The sequence below is a fragment of the Mytilus edulis genome, chromosome 14 (assembly GCF_963676685.1).
Source record: "Mytilus edulis chromosome 14, xbMytEdul2.2, whole genome shotgun sequence".
Taxonomy (NCBI): Eukaryota; Metazoa; Mollusca; class Bivalvia; order Mytilida; family Mytilidae; genus Mytilus; species Mytilus edulis.
In genome coordinates, this window is record NC_092357.1 from 18,687,562 (window position 1) to 18,714,392 (window position 26,831).

Sequence of the window (26,831 nt, forward strand, 5' to 3'; positions counted from 1 at the left end):
TATCAAGGGACGTCCTAGGTAAATAAGAGAGTACGTTAACTTTAAACGTTTTATTCTTTATTCTATTGGTAACTAGGATTGTCCCACGGTTAATTGCGAGATTGTTTCGCTCAACTGGATTATCTATAGAATATTATTCGTTTGTATTTATTTTTTTATTTTCTACAGTCTATCCATCGGCTAAACGTAAATATATTTTCGCTTGATTCAATTAAAATTAGATTAGTGTTGTTATCAGATCTTTGTCAACGACATGTCAACACGTGCTCATTGTTTTAATCCGATTAGATTTTTATCGAAGAAATTCAAAGAAAACCAACTTGGTTTACTTAAGAAATTTTTTTTTGTTAGCTAGTACCAGTCAGGGATACAAAAAGGTAGAGAACCTTTACTTAAAACTATTGGCGTTTGACACCGAAACAAGTGCAGATAGACACCTTGTTTCAGCTCTTTTATTCTAAGTGTACCTACATGGCACAAATGACGAAGGGAGTAGTTACCTCTCTGGGACACTTCAGATCATTCCTGTTTTTAGTTTTTGATGTTATGTCATACGGACCTTTTTGTTGTTCAGCTTTTATTTCCTGTTTGTTTTATGTCTAAACAAAAAATAATGTTCTACATTTTGAAATGCCTGCCTGTACCAAGTCAGGAATATGACAGTTGTTGTTCATTCGTTTGATGTGTTTTATCATTCGAATTTGCCATTTGATTAGGGACTTCTCGTTTTGAATTTTTCATTGGAGTTCAGTATTTTTGTGATTTTACTGTTTTTGGGCCATGATATTCTCTGGTTTTCTACGACTAAAGATATTTCTTTGTTTTCTGTGTACCTTTCTTTGTTTCTCGAAAAGGCAGACAATAAATATCATGGGTTTTTTTAATTCGATAAGTCGATTTCAAACCATGGTTCTAGTACATTAATTCTAGAAAACTCAAAATAAAAGTTAGGTATCACCAGCCCAGTAGTCAACACTTCGGTGTTGACATAAATATTAATAATGTGGTAGTTGTTTATAAATTTCATGTTTACAAAACTTAGAACTTTTCGAAAAACTAAGGATTTTTTTTTTATCCCAAGCATAAATTACCTTAGCCGTATTTGGCACAACTTTTTGAAATTTTGGATCCTCAATGCTCTTCCAACTTTATAGTAGTTTGGCTTTATAAATATTTTGATATAAGCGTCACTGATGAGTCTTATGTAGACGAAACGCGCGTCTGGCGTTTTTAATTAAAATCCTTTTACCTTTGATAACTATTAACTCCTTTTATGTTCGATCACTGTTCCTTTTGAATTAATCCAAATAAATGTCGTCCGGCTTCTGTGGACAATATTAAGGCACATTGTTCAGTATCAAGATCGTTATCAATTGTGAGTAATTTGCAGTTGTATCAGATAGATTGAGAGCCTTCGTGAAATAAGAGAAATTGAATCCTTATGACAATTAGTCTATGTAGATTGTTTGCTTAGACCTGCAAATTAAACTCAAATGTGAGAATTCTGTTTGTGACAAATATATCAAATCATTGTCAACAGTTTAGAAATTAAATTGCAACCGTTGGAATAGAACTCATCATTATATATAAGCCCTATGGGATACCTCAGACGAATTACTAGTGAGTATTTTATCAAATATCTGGAACAAAACACTGCATTTCCAATGTCAACATTTATCAGAAAGGAATTGCTAGTTTTTATAATACTTCACTAACTGGTTGTAAGTCTGACAGTTGTTGATGACACAAATATATTTACTTATTTATTGAAAATCGTTGACTCTAATTAGTAATCGGATTGTTAAGTTTAAATTATTTCTATAGAAGATATTGTCGTCTCCTCAGTTTGAGAAAAAAATGGCTAAAAGGGTGTTTACTCATTGACAGTTTTGATTCTATAGTTGATTAGTTTTACCTGTAAATAAATCCTTGATAAAGCTAACAAAGTCATTTGTCAGGATATTAATTTCCGTACAATGTGATAAGCACGAGACAATTGCTGTTTTAACACTCGGATATTCCCGTTTACTTGGAAACAGTCGCTTGCTGCTTGTTCGTCGACGCGCGAGCGATGTGTCGTCTGCCAATCATGATGAGAGGTTTTTCTAATTCACCTGTTGTTTCATTACGACCGAATGGATATGACTTCTTATAATTAGAAGTGTCAAGAAATGGATTCTGTGTTGACAAGAAAATGTAACGTGACGATTTTTAAAAGATTCTTTATTCTGTTTGGGTCAAGAAAAGAATTTGTGTGACGATTCAAATATGAAATTCAAATTTGGATTAACAACGTACGAATAAGATGTTTTTTTTCTTTTAACCAGTCGAAAAGTATTAAATAATTGAAATTTAATAAGGAATAATAATGATCATGGATATTGCATAACTGCTTCCTTAGACAGATTGGAACTAAACACAATAGTACTGCTATTGAATGGAGAATAAACTAAATGTTCTGTGTGCTGCGCTCTGTGGCATGTAATCGCTATTGAATTAATCTAATTAACCTCACTTATTTGATGATTTTAAAAAGCACAATGCTTGGTAATGGATTAATAAATATTAAAGTAACACAATGATAAGATAACAACGTTGTCACTATGAATGATAGTGTGAGGGAATATGCCAGACGAACCGCTAAACCAATAAAAATAAGGCACAAAAACTTGGGCAGTGAACCAGATAATTTCCTTCAATTTGAGGTAAGTCAATTTCATATATTGATTTTATACCAAAACCGGTACAAAGTAATATAAAAATGAATTTCTGAATGACTTCGAGTCGTTTTTCATTTTCAATTTGAATCGACAGACTTGTTGGTTCGATTTCTAAATATTAGGAATTTTAATTAAACATTTTCATTAATGATTCATTTGAATTTTCATTGTTCCATATACATTTATTAAATGCTTAACTTTTAATGACATGACGTTGAATCATTAATTCTGGTGTACTGTCCACAAATTCAATCAACTTAGCCATCTACAATTTTACCCACCATCTGCGCAGAATTATAAACAAAATATGATTGAGACCGGCTTTCAGACATCTCTTTGATGTGGTTTTATTCGTAAAAGCAAATGAAGCGACTAAATAATCAATATTTCATTGTATTTGAAAAATGATATTTTTATTAAGTTCTCTCTCATTTAATACTTTTACCTGAAAGTAAAGTACTTTGTTTATAAAAATAATAAACACATTGCAGTTAAACATGTGTCTTCTTTCTTTAGTTCTGATGTTTCTTTTTTACTCAAAAATACAATGTGTCCATCTGGACCTACATGTTATTTTAAGAGATATTGTGTATTGTAACTCATTAACGCTTTATCACCCGTTGCATCAATACAACGGGAGTCACGATTGAGGCAGGAACCGTTGACCTTTCCACAGCACAAAAGATCACCTCAGATTCTTATGAGATTTTGGTCATTATTTCTTCTTAAATAACAACGTACCCTAAATATGTAGAAGTTTAAGGGGGTATACCTTGGTTCAGGGAGAAAACTCTTTAAATCAGTTAAGCGTTTGTAAAAGTCAAGTTCATCAATGTATTTTAAGCATTTACCAGGAACAGATTTAAAATAATCTATGTAACCTAGAAGCTTAGAATATATTTTTGAAAATGGTTGACACAAACGTACTGATGATTTTAAGAGTTATTTCCCTTAACCTAGGTGTACCTCCTGAAGTTGATACATTAATCAAACGCATCGATGTCAATATAATGGAATTTTTTGCAACTGTCATACAAGAGAGAGGTTAAGGTGACTTCAAAAACCGGGTTAATTCCTCCATTTTCTACATTGTACCAAGTCAGGAGTACTGCAGTTGTTATCCTTTATCTTTGATGTGTACGACCTTTTGATTTTCCATTTGACTTGGGACTTTCCTTTTTGGAATTTCCTCGGAGTTCAGTTATTTTGTGATTTTACTTTTTGACACATTGCCACTTATCTCAGACATTTTCTATTCATGAACATAAATGGGGTTCTTTTATACTGTAGTGTAGGCAGAACTTTATGTTTTATGCTTACAAAGTTATAACAAAACAAAAACAAAATGCACAAGACAGCACAAAGAGAGATGCAAGAACCACATCAATTATTTGAATATTTCATATTGCATTGCTTTAGTCTCACCCCATATGTTATGTACTGACAAAAGGATTCAATAATGAATGTTGACAAATTTTCAAGGGAATATCTGTTCATAACTATAATCGTCAATTGACTCGTTGTTATCAGTTAGTTTATTACCGAGTCATTACAATGGATTCCAATTGCAAAGATGATAATGATATATTACTATTTGGGGTCTAATTAGCGCCTCATCAAGTGTAATTGCAATTTTTCAATCTAACGAAACCTCATGTTGAATGTAACATAATTCTGGAATGTTTGACAAACGGGAAAATACGGGAAATATTTCGAGAACAAAGCCCTCGCGTAAAACAAAAGTCACACAGAAAAAGTATTTGCTTGCATGTTTTGTTCTGTGTGTTACTGTTTCCTAAACACAACAAAATAAGCCCTTATGAACTCTTATATAAGAAACTCTTTTAGTTGCAATACATTTTCAAGCGTTTGTGTATATATGATTTTTAAAAGCCATGATCTTGAATTTCAGAAGTTGCTTATACTGATGCCACCAAACTAGTCTGTTTTAGCGAGTTTTTTTGTACTTCAAACAGAGTCGACGACACTCTAAAAAAAATCAATCTTTGATGAATAGATATATATATACTGGACTAGTATATATTTGTTTAGGGGCCAGCTGAAGGACGCCTCTGGGTGCGGGAATTTCTCGCTACATTGAAGACCTGTTGGTGACCCTCTGCTGTTGTTTTTTATTTGGTCGGGTTGTTGTCTCTTTGACACATTCCCCATTTCCATTCTCAATTTTATACTAGTATTTCAGTCTATTTTCATCATACTTTTTTCATATGTACAATCCAGATTAAAATATTAGGGGTGAAATCAATTAAATAACACATAAAAACTGCTCGTTAGTTCAGAAAAGTTCTCATATTGTTAAATATTCAAAAATTTGATTCGAGGAAAACAATTGTTGACCTTGGTTTTTACATTTCCCAAATGGTTTTTTTTGCAAGCGACCAGTTATGCTATTTTATTTATAAATTAATATCGCAATAAATAATCAGCGAGAGCAAAAAGTATAAACACCAAAATACTGAACTCCGAGTTTAAAACGGAAAATCCCTAATCAAATGGCGAAATCTAAAGCTCAAACACAACAAAGGAATGGATAACAACTGTCATGTTCCTGACTTAGTACAGGTTTATACAACCAAAAACAATGCCATATCAACTACTAAAACAAGCACACATTTATTTTACTTCGACCGGCTCCTTGCCGATTACGATTTGCTCACACTACAACTATTAATACTCCACCTGATATATACCTACCTATTTAAGAAAGCAAAATTTAAAATAGGACTTTGGATATGTCCTAGTAATAATGTCCTCAATTCAGTTTAAGTGTCTTATGAAGGTATATAGATGGTGCTTCCTTTTAGATAAGTTTAATTAAACTGAATTTTTATTCTGTACAAAAAATATTTTTTCATACCTAAATCAGAGTTAATTTATACCATGATAATCTTAGATTTTTTTTTCCCAAAGGATTTAATCAAACTCAACATAATACCTTAAGGTTGTACTTAGTTGAGGTTTTGGAATTCGTGTCAAATTTTTGGACTCCTTGGTGTTTTTCCATACAAAACAAGGTAAATATTTTGCCCCATAACACCAATTTATTTTTCCATATAAGACTAAATAGGTCATTTACCAAAATTTTAGAAGATTCTTCTTAATTTTCTTTCTTTTGTTTTGGGACCCAAATGATACCAATGCAAATATAAGGTAAAAATCAGAGTCAGCCTTTTCCCGCCATATTTTAAATCTCAAATATCTCGAAAAGGAGTTCCATGACCTATCAATGTATTTAGCTTATTTTTATCCTTAAAAAAATCTCTTCTAGCTTATAGTATCAATTTTAAATTCTTGATTTATTAATTTTCACCTTACCTCATAGTACATCCCTAAGCAAATTAAAAAAAACAATGTTAAACTATAACATTTTCACTTAAAACACACAAGTTGATTGATTATGATTTTTTAAAGATGCAATCTGAATCTAGAATAAAATCACTTGTACTAGTTAAAAGAGATAAAATAAGTTTAAAACGCGTAAATATATTTTGCAGTTTCTGTTGTTACTTTCATTTGTGTTTTCCTAAAAGATTACAAGAAACAAGCTCTGATCATCTGTAAACCCCAGTCGGTCTAATATTTTGATAATAATAAGCCACAAAAAGCTATGATGTGATGGCCTACATCTAAAAAAGATGAAAACTGACTTTGTAGTCATATTCTTATTCTTCCGATTAATCAACCGAAAACAAATAGGTGTTTAATAATTTCCTGTATGACGTCTTTTAACACTTTCGTTGCAGTTATTATGGATGATTAATTTGGAACTATATCCATGTTGCCTTTCTACAGAGATGAAAATAAAAAAATCACTTTCCTTTTACAATATTAGAACATTAATTTCCGTTGAAGATGGCCGAGTTTCTTATAACCCTTACTTGTAAACTCGAGAAAAAAAACTTTAACGGCTCCCTGGTGACCTCATGAATGTTAAAGTATTTATATCTGGTAATCCCAACCTGAAGTACGAACAAAACGTCCAGATATTTAAAAAATGTAATCCAATTAATCAAAGTTCTGAAAGATTTCTTTCATAAAAGTAAGGATCATGATACCAATTTACAACCATGAACTTAAACACATAATTATATATATATATATATTGACCAAGGGAACAGATAATCCGAAAAAAAATTATCTTTAGACAACTTTTACATATGCATACTTGCTACACTGAAAATTACAAACAAAATGTATCATTCAAATCTTGTCACTGGCATTGGTCACGTTCGGGGACTGTTAGTCTACCATCATTATCGATTGAACCAGTGGTAGTTTCAGAAGAAAAAAATGGTAATGCTATTTTGATAGTCATTGGTATGACATTTGTTTAAAATTAAATTGTCGTTTCCTCTCTCATACAATCAGTTTACAAATGAGATTAGTGTTTTATTGATGAATGCAGATGCATAGATAATAATGAAATGAACGAATATGATTTATTTATGTATTGAATTATATATAATACATTGTAATAATAGAATAATTAGTATGCTATGACGCTGGTTCATTGTTCAAATAAAAATGCATTAAATGGAATTAGCATTCGTGAAAAGAACTGTTTTAATACTTTTATTTGAAAATTCGATTGTAAATTTAATAGTACATTTTATTCAAAGTTTTACATGTTATGTATGAATTGAGTTGAAAGGCCATGTTCATTCCTAGGTAGCAAACCTTGATTTGTTTTATCAGGTACAGTTACGACAAATAAAAGCTAAGCCCGACTCCTCTTCTACAAAGCAAGTACAAGTCCATGATAATTTGTCAATACATGCACCTCTCTTCCATTCGGCAGTCGAACTTTGTCAGCTTGTTTTTTTCAGCATACCTTTATAATTGCCATTTTTGCATGTAGTTTACTTGTGAAGATATTTTAAGTGTATGTTAAGTGTTTTTGTTACTGTTTTATTGTTGTCATTTTGTCATTGTTCTTTTTGTTTGCAATGGTTATATCTGGTGTCTTCTGACTCTTTTATCTCGTTAATTTAAGTACTGTTTTTTCTTTATGATGAGATAGGTCGATTTAAAACCAATTCGTGTTGTTACTCTTGTTATCTTTATTTGTTTGTACAAATTAAACCCGTTTAGAAAGGAATACAACAGGACTAAATACAGATGGGTGTAGTTCTTACCCGTACAAAAGTTTAATAGAAGCAGACTTGTTGACTGTTAACCAAGTAAGTTATGTAAATTTCAAGCAGAGAAGCAAGTTAACTTCATCGAAAGTAGACCAGACCTACATTTGTAGATTTAGAATTGAAAACTTCTGCTTCGTTTTTTTCTTATGAGTAAGCAATTTTCATTTTCAGTTTTATCACTTTTTACTCATTTCCTTTTTTTACATTACATTATATGGCTAATTGTCGAAGAACACTATCATTTTTTCAACATAAATTAACATGGACGAATTAGGAAGTGTTCCCGCCATTTATTGTAAATAATGGTCACTTGACAGTCTTCATCCGGGTCTCAGTCATTCACTTTAAAGTATTTTCTTAATTGAGTGGGTAGGAAAAGGAAACGGTTTATTGAGACACTTTTAAGCAATGACATTAAACGTCATATTAAATATCGAATTGGTTTTCTCTTATGATCTTGCATCATCAAAAACCAATAAAAACCAAAGAAGTATAGCCACTTTACTATGTATTTGTTTCAAACACAGATTTTTATCGGCAATTACTTGAAAACATTCGACAAATATCCGTAAAATCTGAAATATTATATAGTTTTCGACCTTTATGTTAAAAGACAGTCGTTATAAAATATTGCAAATTTTACATTTATAACATGTATTTGTTTCCAACACCAGTCTGTTTAGTAAATTACATGAAACAAATCTACAAATATCCGTAAAATCTAAAATATAATCTTATCTAATATTTTTGACCTTAAAAAATCATATAATTTAATGCATCCGGATATCTTGCGTTTTTCAGAGGGAAAGTACAATTTTGTTTGAATCAAAATGTTATGGTTGTTTGAGTTGTTGTTGAATTTGATACAAAACAGCACAACACCTTTTTGAATAGATACAGCCACCAAGTTCTAAGGAATAAACTCAAATTGCAAAAAAAAAACAAGTTAAACAAATCACAAAGTTCCGGACCTATATTCCAACATAGAAAAAAATAAGAAATTGAAGACATTATCTGGAGAAGAAAACGGAACGATTGCTATCAAAGATTTGTCAGTTGTGAAATCTAATTCATGTAATCCCCTTTCATATGTTTCAGTTTGTTATAAAATTGGTGGTTGGAACTGATGAAAATTGTTTTTTGGTCTTTATTCGTGCAATTTTGTACTTTTCGTTTTTATTATACATGTAATTGAAAATCTAGTACACTTCAATTTCAATTAGTAAATAAAAGTAATTATTTAAAAAGTAAAATCACAAAAAGCAACCTCTGAGGAAAATTAACGAAATTGGCAAAATCAATAGTTTAAACACATCAAACGAATGGATAACAAATGTCATATTCCTGAACTGGCAGAGGCATTTTCTCATGTAGAAAATTGTGGAATAAACCTGGTTTTATGGCTAGCTAAACCTCTCACTTGTATGACAGTCGCATACAATTCAATTATATTGGAAACGATGTGTGAACAAAACAAACATACATAATGGGCAAATATGTCAAAATAGGGGTAATACAGTTAAAACATTGTGTTATAATCGTAATCACCATAAAAACAAACAAATATGTAACAAGGGAATGCAAAAGGGCATTTTTACAAAGCCCATAAAAGGAACCTACTGTGTTAAAATTACGAGTGCTTTGCGATAAAGATATAAAATAGACTAGCGTACCATGTTACACGGCATGGTATCCGTATTCCCCAAAACGAAAACAATTTCAATGTTTTTTTTTATGACTTTTTGTAAAAATCTCAATCACGTTTCATACCTTGAGTTGCCTGTTTGTTCAGCGCTTTTTAAAAATAATGGATAAAAATAAGTTACAATATTAAACCAGTCGTAAAAACCCACTGTTCTTGAACGAAATATCACAAAAGAGTGATAATTATAAAAAATATTCTTTTAATCTGATTTAGTCACGTCTTCTTTGAAACAAAACTATAATAAAAGTTAATTTAAGACTAAACTTTAAATTCTAGAAAAGGGTTTATATCGAACACACGTGTTGTCAGTGTCAGGAAATATTAGAATTAAAATTGAAAGTGCATAATAATGTACTGAGCCTTAAGAAAATAATTTGTCTGACAAATATAAGGATCCGGAGGGTGGGATCTTAATTCCTGAATTCTTTTAACTTTTAGACCTTTCTCTCTGTATTTTGTACATTTCATTCTCTATTCATTGAATTTGACCCCTAATTGTTGGTCTATTTTGCTCTATTCTTTATTTTATAACATTTTGTCTGTACTCTTGTTTAATTTTTTCTATTTGGTGACACATCCATACAGAGTTAAATGAAATAACGGGTTCAGTTCTCTGACCAGATAAAAGTTTGTATGGCCACTTCTGTGATCTTATTCCTATAACACAAATTACATTTAGAGCAGAATACAGTATGACATACTCGTGTTGATTTAGATGGTTCCTCCTCCTTCATTTCTTTATTTCCACGAAAGATTCTGATAAGGCACTTCTATATTCAGTACACAAGCAGATGGCGTTTCTATCAATCATCATTCTATTGTTGATTAACTATCTATTTAACTGCATTGATTTGGTCCATGATTCATAATAAAATGACCAATTATCATCTGGAAGACCATTCCCATGTAATAAACATGTTCACTGCAAATATACATTCAATATAAGTTAAGCAGAGGTCACCATATATAATGCCGTCTTATTGATTGACTGATAAGGGAGTTAACAAGAAAATAGATCAAACAACCAAGACACAACAGAAACACGAAAATGTTTAAAGAAAACAAAAATAATAATGTAAAAATTAGAAAGTTAAATGACAAAATTCTGAACTCCAACAAAACTCAAAACGGTAAATCCCTTTGAAATAGTCAAACCCATCACACGAATGGAAAACAAATGTAATCCTGACTTAGTACAGGCATTTCCTTAGATAGAAAATTGTAAATCCAACTTTGTTTTATAGCTGGCTAAGTCTCTCACTTGTTTAATAACATTCGATTATATCGACAATAAAGGCATTGAGATATTGACGTTCTGAGAGTACTTTAATGTAAACTAGGTCAGTCATATTTAGTTAATGATACAACATGTGATTGCTCATAAAGGAATAGTAAAATTTTACAAAGCAATGGGTAATATTTTTTTCAATGTTATTTATTTTATAAAATAGCGCAACAAGTTATAATCAAAAATATCAAACTACAAAGTGAATTCAAGAAGGATAAGTCTAAACCTTACAAAATCAAAAGTTACCAACAACCGAAAGAGTGATAAATGACTTGAATATACCAGACTTGGTACTTGCATTAACCTATGAACATGGTGGGTTAAACTTGGTTGTATAACTAGCTAAACCTCCCACCTGTACGACATTTGTTTATAGTTCTACAGAATTAAGTGGTTTGAGTTTGATTTGCAAAAACTAATAATCTTTAAAAACAGTATCACATAACAACATTGAACTCTTACGAATTTGTTTCTAAGAATTGTGGATCATTGTTTGTAAGTTTACATTTTTTCAAAGTCACCATATGTACCAGTATTAACATTTTGCATGCCAGACTCAGGCCTTGTCCACAAAAGACTAATAAAAAAATATATATAAATATCATTCCGTAGTCAAGTATAATATTGGACTCTTTTAACATTATTATCCTATTGTTTCCCCTTTACCTTTTTATTTTCTATACTGAAGCTGTAAATAAAATGGATTTCCTCGACGTGTCGACTAATTTTGGTGCATCAGCACTCAGACAGTTATCAGATTATATAGGCAATGTTTTTTTTTTTGCTGCAGGGGTAAATTAGTCTAGACTGCGACACACAATAAAGCAAGCGTGTCAATTATGATTAAAGTGTGCTAGTGCCTTACTTTATCAAAACAAAATCAGACAATCGTTGATGAAAACAATCTGTGTGCGTTCGAAGCGCTATTTTGGATTAACCTTCATCTAAAATGCTTAAAGTTTAAAATTTGAAAGACAAGAATGCATAAATATAAAGAAATATTTGGAGCTACAGAACTAAAAGACTTAAAATTGAAATGCGATTTTTTTTTTTTCAAACATTTATAAAAGTGGAATAATGAAATATTATTATGCTATTTTGTCGAAATAAGATCGGAACCATTGCAATCCATTATTTGCTTGCAGGTCAATGATTCAACCTTAGTCAAACCCGTATTCATATAACCTTAGCTTGACCTTTAGCTAAAGATGAGTCACACATGCCGTTAGTGTGTTTCGTTATCAAAAAAGATATCAACATTGTTAAAATAAATGAGCTACAAAAAAAAATCGTTGATCTAAACTCGTCCCACAAAAAATCAATCATATTTAGGTTAAACGAAGTCAACAATAATTTTAACTTTTCGTATTGAATAGTTAGATTCTAAAAATAATTTCTACACAAATATTTGCATTTGTTCAATCTCAAACATCATTTTTTTCGTTTATTACCAGCATTTCTGTCTGAAACCAAGCTTATCTGTCATACAACTGTACTCAATACTCAGTACTTGAAACACAAAATCAAATATTTTTTATGATTGAATTGTGAGTTTTAGTATGAGTATCGTAATAAAAAGATTAATGTCTCCAACAATTAACTCTTTAAAGTAAAAACGTGGGTTTTTTTTCGGTTACCGGAAATCAAATAAAAATGAAATGATACTTACAGGTGTGTAGTATAGGCGTGTCTAGACATGGAACAATGCATTTTATCATGACGTTACGCACAGTAATGCGTTCGGATTATAATTACGTTATTATATGATTTAAGAACAGCAACCATTTGCCTATACAAAATAAAATCACCAACATCCATATATCTACAGAAAGGCCCGGACATGTTTTTCTTATTTTAAGTTCATTCTATAAATTTTTGCACCATACGTTTATTTTATTGAACACACAAATCTTACTTTTACGTTAAAAATTGTATGTCCGGCGTAACATTTCAAATTAAATAAAATGCATTTTTCTACGTTCCGTTGTCATTTTGCACATAAAGTCTGCGAAATTTAGTATATCAGCTTCCTACTAGATTTATATTATAACATCATACCCGTTTTTTGGTATTGGCTGAAATTTGAAGCAAGCCTACAACGAAATATTCAGCAGAGGAACCTGTCTTAATGTGTTATGAGGAAAGTTTATCAACATTTCAGTTTTTTTTTATTATCCCTATGAAGTAATAAAATCCTATTAAAACTATACTCAATAGAAAGTTCAGAAAAAGATAAACATTTCCAAAGTCTCAAATGTAAAAAAAAAAATTTCTTGAAGCAGAATTTAAAAAATCGAATGTCTAGCCACTATGTCCAAACGTAATTTTAGTCCATTCCTTAGGCGAAACATGTTGTATAAATACTAAATGTGCATTTGTAATGCAAAACTAACATATTTAAAAGATACAAACTATAAGTTCATACAAATGGCTAAATGAGTCGGGTGTTTTCACAACATGATGACTTTACAATTTTTGGGGGAAAGCATTCCCTATGTCTAGCCATTATGTCCAAGGGCGTCATTTTGACGTTTCTGCACAGTGGCGTCTTTTATACAAATACACACTATTTACGAACTGTTTAGGCAGTTAAAATGATGCCGGGAAATGTTCATTCCAAAATGGTCTGCTGAATCAAAAAAACTCTCAGATTAGAAAAACACACTAACATAAGGAATAAACCCTTTACAGACATAGGGGAAAGGGGGAGGGGGATGGGCCGAGGGATAATTTCTTATGGACAAAAGTTTATAATTTTTAAAGAATTAAATAAATACGTATTTGTAAAATAAAACCATCAGTGCTAAAAAGATAGAAAAATAGTCTGAAAACTCGCACAGACACATACAAATATTGGACAAAAGTGAGTTCAATCTAAAAAAAAAACCATTTCAACTAAAATCCTTATAAAAAGAAATATTGCTGAATTATTATATGACCGATTTTTTTGAAATAAATACCAGAAGTGTTTATGTTCAATTTGTCAAAAAAAATGTTCAGCTATATTTTTATTTTCATGTGTCACTCCGGGAGCAAGATTTTTTTTAACGGTTGCTATGTATCCTATCCAAAATAAAATTGGAAAAATTTGCATTTGTTTTCATCTCATTACAGATCAGAAAATAAAAACGATCCTTACTTAATTGCCTTATACATGATAAATTTTGAAACATTTCTTCAGCTTATTGTATTCATTTGATAAAAGTCGATTGAGTAGGTTCTCTGCTCTTGATAACAAAATGTCAAAGTTAGTATATGGCGTCACATTTGTCAATTATACATGTTACGTCTTGCGACGCAATACCGTGCGTAACGTCCATAAGATTGTATTTCCCAATACTTTTTTTTATATTTCTATTGCATCGGTGAGTGTTAATATAATTCCCATTTGATGAAAATCAAAATGGTATTACATAGAATGAAATAATTATAAGGATTAAGAATTCCCATTTGATGACAGTCAAAATGGTATATAATAGAACAAAATAATTAGTAGGATTACGGTGGTAATTGTAATAGACAAAGTGCATTAAAACACGAAATAAAGAGATGTCCACCTGTGAACAGTTATTTGAAACTGAGTTATTACAGATTCTACATCGCCACTTATTCATAAACATTTGATTTCATATTGAAAGACATAGGAAATTGTTCAAAATGAGTGTTTTGTTATGTTTAATCCGGTCGGCATTCATAAGTTTAACCCAATAGTTGTTGCAACATTATGGAGGTTTCACCTTTTAACTCAGATAGAAAATGTCAGGCTTTGCAATCAAACAGAGAAAAAAAATTGTTTTACATTTGAATTTCTTTTTGTCAATTCCTATGGTAAACTTTGGCAAAGTGTAGAATCTGTTCTTGACTGGACTTAAATAAAAACAATGTATTTGGTTTCTATTGAGCATAGCAAAAGTGATGGCATAACAGCATATACTAAAGCTACATAATACAATGAAGGAATTATTGTTTTAATACCATTCTCATCTTCAAATAAACAAAAAGCCGTTTAAGTCGATAAAAATGACAAATAGCCCAGTCATGAAATAAATCTTTGTCATAGCTAAGGTTTGACACTCAATTCATCGTCAGATTAGAATCTAAATCAATGGATATATTACAAAAGGAAATCGTGATCATTATGTTTATATTAGTAAGTTTCAGATAATAATTTGAACGTATCATTTCTCTCCTGGTACCGTTCACATTAAAAACTATATGATTTAGGAAGTGCAATTGTGGTTAAAACGAGAATGATGAATGTTAAACAGAAGACTCTATTAATGCTGCTAGCTTCAGTCTAACTATCAAACTGCATCGATAAAAACGGTGTCGTTCAAAACTAAATAATGGGAAAATACGACGTGTTTGTCACAAATAATTTGGTCTTCAAATAAGTTCTTCCATTGTTCCACCATCGCTTATTTAAGAATGTAAGGTAATTCAGTGACTGCTGTTTGAATCTGTCCGTCATATTTGTATTCTGTTAATTGCTATATCAATGCGTTACTTTTCTCGTTTGATTTGGTTCAAATTATATCATGTGGGATTCTTTTATAGCAAATAATTGTTAGCTTTACTTTTTAAAACAATCTTTAATTGAGTACAATTCGGTCAGAACCAACATAAGAAGAAAAAAAAAGAACGCGATGCTTTATTTATTACATTAAGCGATAAACATAATTGATCAATTTGCTACGAGTAGACATCACATTGATATTCTATAATAACCATTTTATTGTACCCATTAATTTGTTAAGTGCTTTTTATTCATTTTATGTATTTGCTCATGCATTTTATAGAACAAGTTCAATACGATATAATTTGATACAAAAGTGACAATATATACATGTATAGATGACAATATATGAATGTTAAACACTGCATTATTGTATCATATACTGCATATTATTTTATCAACGCAGAGACATTATGTTAACATAATTATTGCCTCGTCTTATATCGTCTGATCTTGTCTTGGCTTGTTGTGTTGTCTGATCTTTTCTTGACTTGGTCTGTAGTGTTGTCTGGTCTTGTCTTGACTTGGTCTGTAGTGTTGTCTGATCTTGTCTTGACTTGGTCTGTAGTGTTGTCTGTCTTGACTTGATCTGTGGTGTTGTCTGGTCTTGTCTTGACTTGGTCTGTAGTGTTGTCTGGTCTTGTCTTGACTTGGTTTGTAGTGTTGTCTGGTCTTGTCTTGACTTGGTCTGTAATGTTGTCTGTAATGTTGTCTGGTCTGGTCTTGTCTTGGTCTGTAGTGTTGTCTGGTCTTGTCTTGACTTGGTCTGTAGTGTTGTCTGGTCTTGTCTTGACTTGGTCTGTAGTAGTGTCTGGTCTTGTCTTGACTTGGTCTGTAGTGTTGTCTGATCTTGTCTTGACTTGGTCTGTAGTGTTGTCTAGTCTTGTCTTGACTTGGTCTGTAGTGTTGTCTGGTCTTGTTTTGTAGTGTCTTGTTAAGGTGGGTGCTGTTGTGTTGTGTTGTGTTGTGTTATCTTTGTATTTTCTCAACGATTTAAATCTCTATCATTGAATTTTCTGTAGTGTTCATTTTTGTACGTATCACTTTATCAACAGACTGCTGATTTCTAGTATCAAATCAGAAATTGTTTAATGCCTTTGAAAATGTTTATATTGTAAAATGTTCAGCTTCAAATCCTGGTACTTAATGCTTGAAAAATATGAACTTCGATATTAAATTGTCCAATTACTTTAAAATGCTGATATCAATTTACATTGCTCGGATAAATAAACGTTTTATTTGGGGTTTTTTGTAATTTTTTATGTCATCTTGATAAAAGATCGATTATTTTGTCAGCAGAAACTTAACTATAACTTGATGAGAAGCTGGAGCATTATTAACCCACTAAGTTTTTAATTGCTTTTTTTGTTACATCGGATATAACAGGTGCCCAACATCTTGAACTATAATGCTGCGTACGGACTTAATGATTTCTGCTCTATGCATATATAGATTAGTTCTTTGCTTTCAGGCTTCGATAATATTCCATCTTCTTTTAATCATCTGATCCGATAATCCAAGGACAAATTGTAACCTTGAAATAGTTCTTACAGCCATTAGACATGAATCAAATTGCATCATTCACGTTCAAAATACTCAACGTAATTCTGGTGCGCTGTTGAATTTAAATGGGTTGCATTCAACGGTTTCCGACATGACTAAAGGATTTTACAATTACATCATCTGTTTGAGATGGAAACAAATAATCTTCAAAGAGTTCGTTAAATGTTGGAAACTACATTCCAATATTAAGTGTTGAATTGTTTCAATGAAATGCTGTGACTAATACGTGCAGCATCCTCTTATGCTCACTGCAACTCTCCCCCCCCCTAAAAAACTAAACTTGTGGTTGTATAGTAATCTTTGAGTAGAATATAACGACTAAATAATTATGGTTGAACATACCGAACGTTTTTACAGTATTGAGTTGGTTTTTTTTCGTTCTCATCACATTTTCTGTTTGTGCGAAAACGAATTACTTGAGAACGAACCAAATATGGCGCCACTTCGCTCTGCAACATGGTGAGCAATCAATATTTACAATAATTTATTGCTCTTCTTTTGAATTAAACACCAATTAATTTTACGAATATATAATTCTTCATATGTCAATTAATACTCAATGTACACTTTTCATCGAAAATCACTAGTACTTGATCATGTACGAGTGTTTTAAGACTGACTTGGAAAAATTTGACATATGTACAAATACTCTATGTGTGTGTCTGTACTTTGTTTATTGATTTGTTCATAAGTCAGGCCGTCAGTTTTCTCGTTTGAATTGTTGTGCCTTTTATAGCTCACTATGCGGTATTGGATTTACTCATTGTTTAAGGCTTACCTTACGATAACCTATTATTTGAAATCCTCTATGCCATTGTGTCCTTGATGAAACATTCAATTTGCCTCATTTGCAATTATACCACATCTTCTCACTTCTATATCTTTCAAATTATTTTTGTTTCTTCTTCATTTTCGTGTTTATTGATTGACGAAATTATGTAACATACATGTAGTAGAAATAAGCATCATATCAGTTTCAAAGCAATTCTAATTAATCGGATTGCTTTGAAATTGATGTGCATTTTATAGTCTGATGAAATAAACAATAACCACAAATACATCAAACATGTCAAAGCCATCGAGTCTTTGTTCTTCATACAATTTTCCTGATTTTATAAAATGAAATGAACATTTCTGCCTGTAACTCTAATCCTGAGATACGTCAGGGACATTTTACATTGCTAGTCGTGAAATCATACGAATAAAAGACTTGAAGCATAGCTTTATGCTTCGTTGTTAAATTTATTTGTAAAAATAAACAAAACCAATTTGAATGGTTTTACAATAGTCATTTAGAGTCCATTTATAGCTTGCTGTTCGGTGTGAGACAATGGTCTGTGTTGAATACTGTACTTTGACCTATAATGGTTAACTATTACAGATTAACACTCACACTAAATCTTTTTATATCTAAATATGATTTTATAAATGAACTTGAAATATAATAGTGTGTAGATTAGACAAAAACTGTTTAATATTATTGTACAATTATATCTTTTGGCAATAAGGTCAAATTCCCCTTTATTATTTCACAGCAGGGCCTTTTTCAACTAGTCTTTGATTTTATACTTCAATTCATAGGTACGTACATATATCACTACCAAATGTGTGTTCTTTAGAGTTTTAACAACATAAGGGCTTTTCCTCAACATGTGGTCATCAAAAACCCGTAGAGCCACAACATGTAAGAACCATTTCGCCAATCAAGACCTAAATAATGTTGGCAGTAAATATTTGTAATGTTTTAAGGATTTGAATTAATTCCTGTTGCTTAACGGTAATATATGATGAAAGAATTGACAGAAATGAGTACAATTGCTGTTTTGTATTTAAATGGTTACAAAAACAGCAATATTAGATAAACTCATCATAGATACCAGGACTAAAGTTTGTATTTACGCCAGACGCGCGTTTCGTCTGTCTTCAAAGACTCATCATTGACGCTCGAATCCAAACAAATTTAAAAAGGTCAAATAAAGTACGAAGTTGAAGAGCATTGAGGACCAAAATTCCTAAAAGTTTTGCCAAATACAGCAAAGGTAATCTATTCCTGTGCTTTCAACTTTGAATCTATTCAAGCGCTTTCAACTTTCGTTTAAATATGGAAAAATATGTAAAATTGGGAAACAATATTTTATTTATGCGACTTACTTCTTTTTCATTCCAAGTAGGGTGTATTTATTTTTACCATGTGAATGAAGCAAATACACTGTACAAGGGAAACTGGTCCTTCCCAATTGATTCTGAATATAGTGTATTTTAAATCAAGTTTATATAATTTCTTATGGAAAACGGAGGCTGTATTTTCTTTTGTTAGATGTTCTACAATTTTACTGAAAATGAAATTTGTATATGAATATTGAGCTAAACCTTTGGTTTCTGGACAAATACTAAAAAGATCAGATTAAATTATGTTATATCAAAGGCAGCAATACAAACAGAATACAGTAATAAACCAATAAGTTCCAATAAGATCTTTTCTTATGAAATCATAAACCAATCAAAATAAACACTACCTTTACTTATAAAACCATAAAGGACGTTGACTTTGGTCCATTGACGTTGGTTACCTCTACATCTCCTTTAATATTGTCTTAAGTATAAGGTATAAACATGATTTAATATTTCATTATCGATTTTCTTTCTAGCTGCATCTAAAAATAAGTACTTAACTTATTTACAACACGATCATCAAACTAAAATACATTATGATCTGTGTTAATGTGCACAAGGACGTATAACTAACATATGATATACGTCCTTGGTGTTCATAATGTAAATTGGTTGTAAATTTCAATAAATATGTCAATTTACATCACAAATTGTTAACATTATATCCTGGTCCAACCACCTATCCGCGTCAGTACTGTCGAGCAGAGAGAAAGTGTTTCAGGCTACACACATCGTATATTCTTTGAGACAAGTACATGAACAACTTCACTGCCTCATTTCTGTGATTTTTCATCTTAATAAACAGCAAACCAATTTAAAAAACCTGAAAATGACTGACAAATGGTGAATCTGTATTCTCCTACATTTTTTAGTATTTAATAAGGGTGTTATATTATATTAAGCTTTAACTATACGTCCCTCTTTCCTTGTTGTACAATGGTCGTGGTTCTTTCTCTCGCGTATTTTCTGAATATTTCAATTTTACATTTACTTTGCTTACAGTAGAAAACGGTTTTCTACTGTAAGCAAAGTCAGAATATTTGACATGTACAGAAGGGCGCCCGTTTTTTGTCAGTGTTTTCATCATAGAAATTCGCCAAGCAACAGGAATTAGTTCATATCTGTTTTATTTCCAACATTATTTGGGTCTTCATTAGCGATGTCCTTCTTATAAATTGTGGATTTTCGTTTTTTATGACCAACTGTTCAGCATAAATGTCATATATTGTCAGATCTCTAAAAAACACACATTTGATAATGATACATACTATGAATTGAAGTATAAAATCAGAAACTGTTTGAAAATAGCCCTGCTTTACAATAAATTAAGGAGAAATTGACCTTACTGCAAGCCTCTATCTAACCAATGAAGATATAACTGTACAATATAATCTATACAATATAATGTACCTGTTAAAATTATGCTGAATTTTAGCCCCAAAATAAATCGTTCGGCGGTTCCTTCACAGTTTCGATGTATCCTGCCGGAGCATACATCTCGATTAAATGCATAAAAAGTATTGAACATGATTCTTTAAAGCATCAATTAATGTGCCTAAAAAACAACAATTTGCAAGCTTGCAATAAAACTTGAACTACTGATAAAACGATCGTGCTTTTGTAACAATTAGAAGTGTGAAGGAAGCTTGAAAATACCTACGTCAGACAATGCATGACAATTAAAGATGAATCTTTTACACTGTTACGTTGAAAAAATCGAGTGGGTTATGCTAACATATCTAATCATCTATGAAACGTTCGATAGTATTAATGATCTTACCAAATATCTTTCAAAAACACATTCACCTCTAAAGTATGTTAATGTAATAATGTAGATAACGGTTTTTGCTGATTTATAAATAAAAGGTTTTTATTTTACAAGATGAAGAATGGCAAAGAGGTAAGGTGAAATTCTTTAAAGCTTCGAAGTCTTATTTAATTGATAATTTTACATGAATTAAATGAATAAGAATTTTGTAAAATACCTAAGTTAAGAACTTTCTGAATTTCATATCAATAGATTTTATAATGATTTGGGGGGAGGTTAAAATAGAAAGACTCCTTTGTAAGGAAATCAAAAATACATCTCATGTTTAAGCAAAATGTATACCAAGACTACAATAGGGAATATCTCTTTGTCAAAAAGTGTAGCCATTTCTAAAAACTGTTTTGTTTTTAGAAAAGTCAAATTTTAATGACTTTGTTGAGATGCATATGAACTGTACATTTGTTTGGATAAGATGTATATAAATTGTAAAACCGATTAAGATTATATAATCTTTATAACCGTAATGCTATAGATAAAAAGTGCATCCGTTTAGGTGCAAACATACTCTACGTCCGCGGGAATGCGTATAAATAGAAAATCTGTTAAGCTTACATCGTAACAAATGTAGTTAATATATGCGTTTTAAGAGATGCACTTCAACATTGTTTAAGATTGCTTGTCCGTTGAAATGCAAATACACTGTACCATTGTGTACGTCGGGATTCTATATAAATAGAATATCTGTTAAGCTTACATCGTAAAAAATGTAGTTAATATGCATTTTAAGAGATGCACTTCAACATTGTTTAAGATATCTTGTACTAAAATAGCAATGTAAGTAAGTGAATGGAAGGATTAAGTTTCTATATAAAGAAGCAGGAATGGATTATATGGGATTTTCTAAATATATCTTGTCATGATTAATACTCCTGTAAAATGGTTTTTATTAAACAAGTAAGTCGGGACGGATTACGGATTCTTTCCTTAATTTAGCACCAGATATTGGAATATAACTTATTGGATTTTTTTTTCATTTTGGATGGAACCTTTACGGAAATAAAAAAGAAAAATTAATGAGTAATCTTATTAATGTACAAGAAGCCGTGACAACGTTTTATTCTGTGATTTCTTTAATGTTGAAATAATTCCAGTTTTTATAAAAATGTATATATATGAAAACAAACAGTTTAATAAAAATAAACAATGTTCATGTTTATTAACCAACTAAGTACATTATTGCCAAAAATTACTATTTATTCAAAATTACATATTTTCTGTAATGGCCCTCTTTTTTTCTGTAATGGCCCTATTTTTTTTCTGTAATGGTCCTGTTTTTCGGTAATGGCCCTGTTTTTCTGTAATGGCCCTGTTTTTTCTGTAATGGCCCTGTTTTTCCTGTAATGGCCCTGTATTAATGCCCAGTTTGTCTGTATTAAGCGCAGTAAGGGTTTTTAATAAAGTTAATAAAATTAAGTTGTAAAGAGTATAATACCTTTTTGTATTTTGTTTAATTTAGTAACCAGTAACAAACATTAAAGAGTTATAAAGAACCATATAAAGGGATCACTGTTCATCCTGTTTTTCAACACATAACTTCTTTCAACTTAATATCTTGGATATTTGGTATATTTAAAGCTTTATCATGGAGAAGTACAAATAATTTTTTTCAAACTAAACTGTCATTAAAAGAGTAAGAGAGTACAGTTGGTTAATAAATGTATTAAGAAATGGGTGTTTTTATAATGGCCCTGTTATATGTCATCGGTCAGTAATAATGGCCTCGGATGTCTGAAATGGCCCTCGGCGTTGCCTCGGGCCTTTACAGACTTCCTCGACCATTATTACAGACCTTGGACATATAACAGGGCCATTATAAAAACACCCATTCATTAATACTATAATAATAAACGGTAAACCAATTGCAGACAGTTGTGTTTTGTTTTCAATCACAATTCCTAATTCAAATGTTTTACAAGAATGGTATTTTCTGTTTGCAGTAAGTAAAGATATTCAAAACTTAAATAAAAATAAAAATACAAAGAATTTTTTGGGGATCTTCAACTTACAAATGGTGTAGGACAAGTCATTTAATTGCTGATGTAGAGTTACATAGAAGAGTATTTGTATTAATGGTACGATGCAAAAACACTGTTAGGATGTCTTTTCCTTATAAAATTATACTCTGTCTTCCCTTTGTAAATTTATCTGTATTGGAACTTACATGTAGTTCTCAGCATGAATTGATTGAGATTTGTCTTTTAAAGGAGAAAATTTAAAAAGAGATAAATCATTTTCCTCTTTTGTTTCTATTTACTTTTTAATCATTTTAAGAAACAATATTGAGGTTATTTACACTAATACATACACGTACTGTATGTTTGAGTCGTTTCATTGTTTGATTGCACAGAGTCAGTATAGACTGTTAAAATTCTTTTAACAAAAATATCGAACCTGTATTTATTAATCTATCTCAATTAATAATGAAATGATCATGACTTACGAGTATTCAATTTTTGCTATATCTCCAATTTTTGAGAACAGAGCAGCTGATTCTTAATCATTAATCATTCCATTAATCATTTCATTGGCTAAATGCACTTTGAAAATTTGCCGTCTTATTTCTTAATTGTTATGTTTAAATAGAAACGTTTGTCAAATTTTACTGAATATTGAAACTATAAATTTTACTTATTAATTCTTTTTTACAAATGTATAAATAACTGCCAATTAACACACTTTTATCTTAATTCTTCAAGAAGGCCAAGTTTTAGCCTTTAATGAAACTCATCTTTTTGTAGCTGTTTTTGTATAAATGAATGGACCTTCGGTATATAAATCTATTGACAAAGAAGGACAACCCTATTTGGTTTTGTGGCAAAGTCGTTTCATAGAGTATCACGCGAATAACACAGTTAGGACTTAGATTTTTATATAATTAGATTTATTTGTTTTGGAGTATTCAGAAAAACGCTGTTCGGCTATAACTGTTTTAGTATTATTCTATTTTTTATCTGCCATTTTAGAATAATGCGTTACAATGGCGTTTATCCGTCACCGATGGTATCATCCTCCCTGCTACTAATCCCTACCTGTAACCGAGTACGGCAGAAAGTGATTTCCCCCCTCCTCAGTCTTCTCCAAATGACAAGTTTCTCAGATAAACGAGTCTTCTGATGGTTGGTGATCTGCTATTTTTTCAAAGATGACATTTTTAGAAAGCAATTAAATTGTTGACATTTTCTTGCAAGTAACAGTTTAAAATAAAACTTAGAATGAACCTTTCTCCTTATGATACTACAAGAGAAAATCAAGGAAAATCTGTAATTAACTTCATCTTCTCTGGGACAATCTGTACACTGATCGTGGACAATCTGTACACTGATTGTGGACAATCTGTACACTGATCGTGGACAATCAGTACACTTATCGTGGACAATCTGTACACTGATCGTGGACAATCAGTACACTGCATCAGAAATTGAAATCATATTTTTATTAGTTTTTTCCTAATCTTTTTAAAAAAATACTTCCAGATCTAAGTCTAATTAATTTACACATTTGAATAAGTATTCTATAATTAGAGTAACACTTTTAGACATTTGAATAATATAAGAAAACCACTTCCAATGACTTCATTGCTTCAGAAAAGTTTCTATTTTTAGGATTGGTCATCAAAATCCGTATTGTCCAAGGGAGGTCAATGATAAGAATGTATAGGAATGAAAAGAAATGTTGCATAATTATTGACACAGATTTTCTTTCATTCATATATAATTACCCTTTTGGTGTTCTCTACATTGGAAAATCGAGGGAAATCAGTAATCAATCGGAGAAAATCAGTACTGTAATCGGGGGAAATCACCTTCTACCAGTTTGAAAAGTCTCTGTAGCATAACTCGGATATATTTCAAACGAATTAAAATTGTCAAGGTAAACATATCGAGTACATGCAGTGTTTAGCTACATCATAAATGGGATGTGTGTCTGATTCTTCCAGAATTTTTTTAACTGTTTGTTACAGACTGAATGATTACCATCCGGAAATGTGATATCTATAAATAAGTGAGTTTCAGAAATACATGTATTTGAATGAACTCTTTCAAATACTAATAAATATGGAGGAAACGTTACAATTTTGTATACGAGCCTTTAAAGGGGTATAAAACTTCAATGAAAGAAATTCATTCGTTATTTTCGTAACTATTAAACGGCGATTTTTATATGTTTTTGCAAAAATGAAATATAAAGCCTCATAGTGCGAACGGAATACACTAACTGTAATTTTAGAACTTTGGCGCAGTCGCAGTGAGCCTGTTATATTCAATTTGTTTTGTGTTGGCATATTGTGAATGTTTTAAATTTCTTAAATGCAGTCATTAACTTTGTTTGCAATGGTCGAGACCGGCGTTATGTTTTAGATAATCCGTCCACTCTACTTCTAAGTTACGACATCTGTCTTTTTTCTGTAAAGGCCGATAATATTCCTGGTGATGAAACTGTTTAGTAGTCATGGCATTTGTTTTCGTAATCCCAACTTAATCTTACAGAATTGGAAAAAAAGTTATTAGACGAAGGAATTGAAGAAATATCAATACCCAGGATTTCTATATTTACCAGAAATGGAATATCCATTGTATTTGCGTAATTTGTATTTCGGTTTGGCTGTTTATATCATTGTATATATGCCTAATTTGTATTGTATTTTGGCTGTTTATATCATTTTCTTTAAGTACTGCAAATTCATAATATTTCAAAAACTGTCAACTTGATTTTTCAATATATTAGTAGTAGAATTGAAAATTGCCCTGTAGAAAATTATGTTTTGTGCCATATTTATTATGATCGTAGAATGTTTATGACAGAATTGTCCTCATAATGCATAAGTCATGGAAGGGAATGCATGCCATAATTGCATTTTTTTACAAAGGTTATAAGCGGCTCAAATGTTAATATACATGTATGAAATAAGCGGCACAACTGTGAAAATACATGTATGAAATAAGCGGCGATAAAGATAATATCAGAAGAATGGATGAAAGTTGAAACTGAAATTCATTTTATATTTTTAATGGCGTTGATTAATGATTGTAATTCTTCTAGTTTATTTGGTTAAGGACTTACATATCGAATAGTTATCAAAGGTACCAGGATTATAATTTAGTACGCCAGACGCGCGTTTCGTCTACATAAGACTCATCAGTGACGCTCATATCAAAATATTTATAAAGCCAAACAAGTACATTGAGGATCCAAAATTCCAAAAAGTTGTGCCCAATACGGCTAAGGTAATCTATGCCTGGAATAAGAAAATCCTTAGTTTTTCGAAAAATTCAAACTTTTGTAAACAGGAAATTTATATAAAAATGACCACAATATTGATATTCATGTCAACACCGAAGTGTTGACTACTAGGCTGGTGATACTGTTGAAGCGTCCAGTGCATGTCAGAAGATTCAAATCTTGGAATAAAGAACAAGATATATGTGTCATCAGCATAGACATAATGTGGTAATTGCTGACTCGAGTTTGTTGACTGGTATACGAAAAACAACGACAACAACAACGAAAACGAATTCGAGGCTCATCTTTTTTAATACCGTAGTGAAATCATTTTTGTGTTGAACTGTTTCCATTAACAGACTTCTTTTAAAATCGAAATAATCGAACAACAATTAATATTAAGAAGTTAACTTGATTTCCATTAAATGTCACTTCTTGCGCGGATAGAAATCGTGTAATTTGAAATTTGAAATCAACCATGAAAAACGACATATTCCTTTTTGTGGTTCAATTAAGTTTAATTGAAAATATGCATAAATCTTCAATTCGACTAACGAGGGAACAAGTATGTGTGACAACTTCATTTTAGACCGTAAACGGAAGACCTTGTCACGCCTTTGAATATATTATATAGACTAAAAAAATTGCATGTATGAT

General features: G+C 31.0%; 1 protein-coding gene across 6 annotated transcripts in view; it reads left to right on the forward strand.

Annotated features, from left to right (window-relative positions):
• LOC139503116 (prolyl endopeptidase FAP-like) overlaps positions 1-26,831 on the forward strand; it is a 123,551-nt gene that overhangs the window by 37,191 nt on the left and 59,529 nt on the right. The window contains exon 1 of one of the 6 annotated variants that reach the window (XM_071292827.1): positions 2,527-2,705. The exons of the other annotated variants lie outside the window; for them this stretch is intronic. Within the exon in view, the coding sequence (XP_071148928.1) occupies positions 2,604-2,705 (102 nt within the window). The 5' untranslated portion in view covers positions 2,527-2,603. Of the gene's footprint in view, positions 1-2,526; positions 2,706-26,831 lie in introns of those variants that run through there. 6 annotated transcript variants of the gene reach the window in all.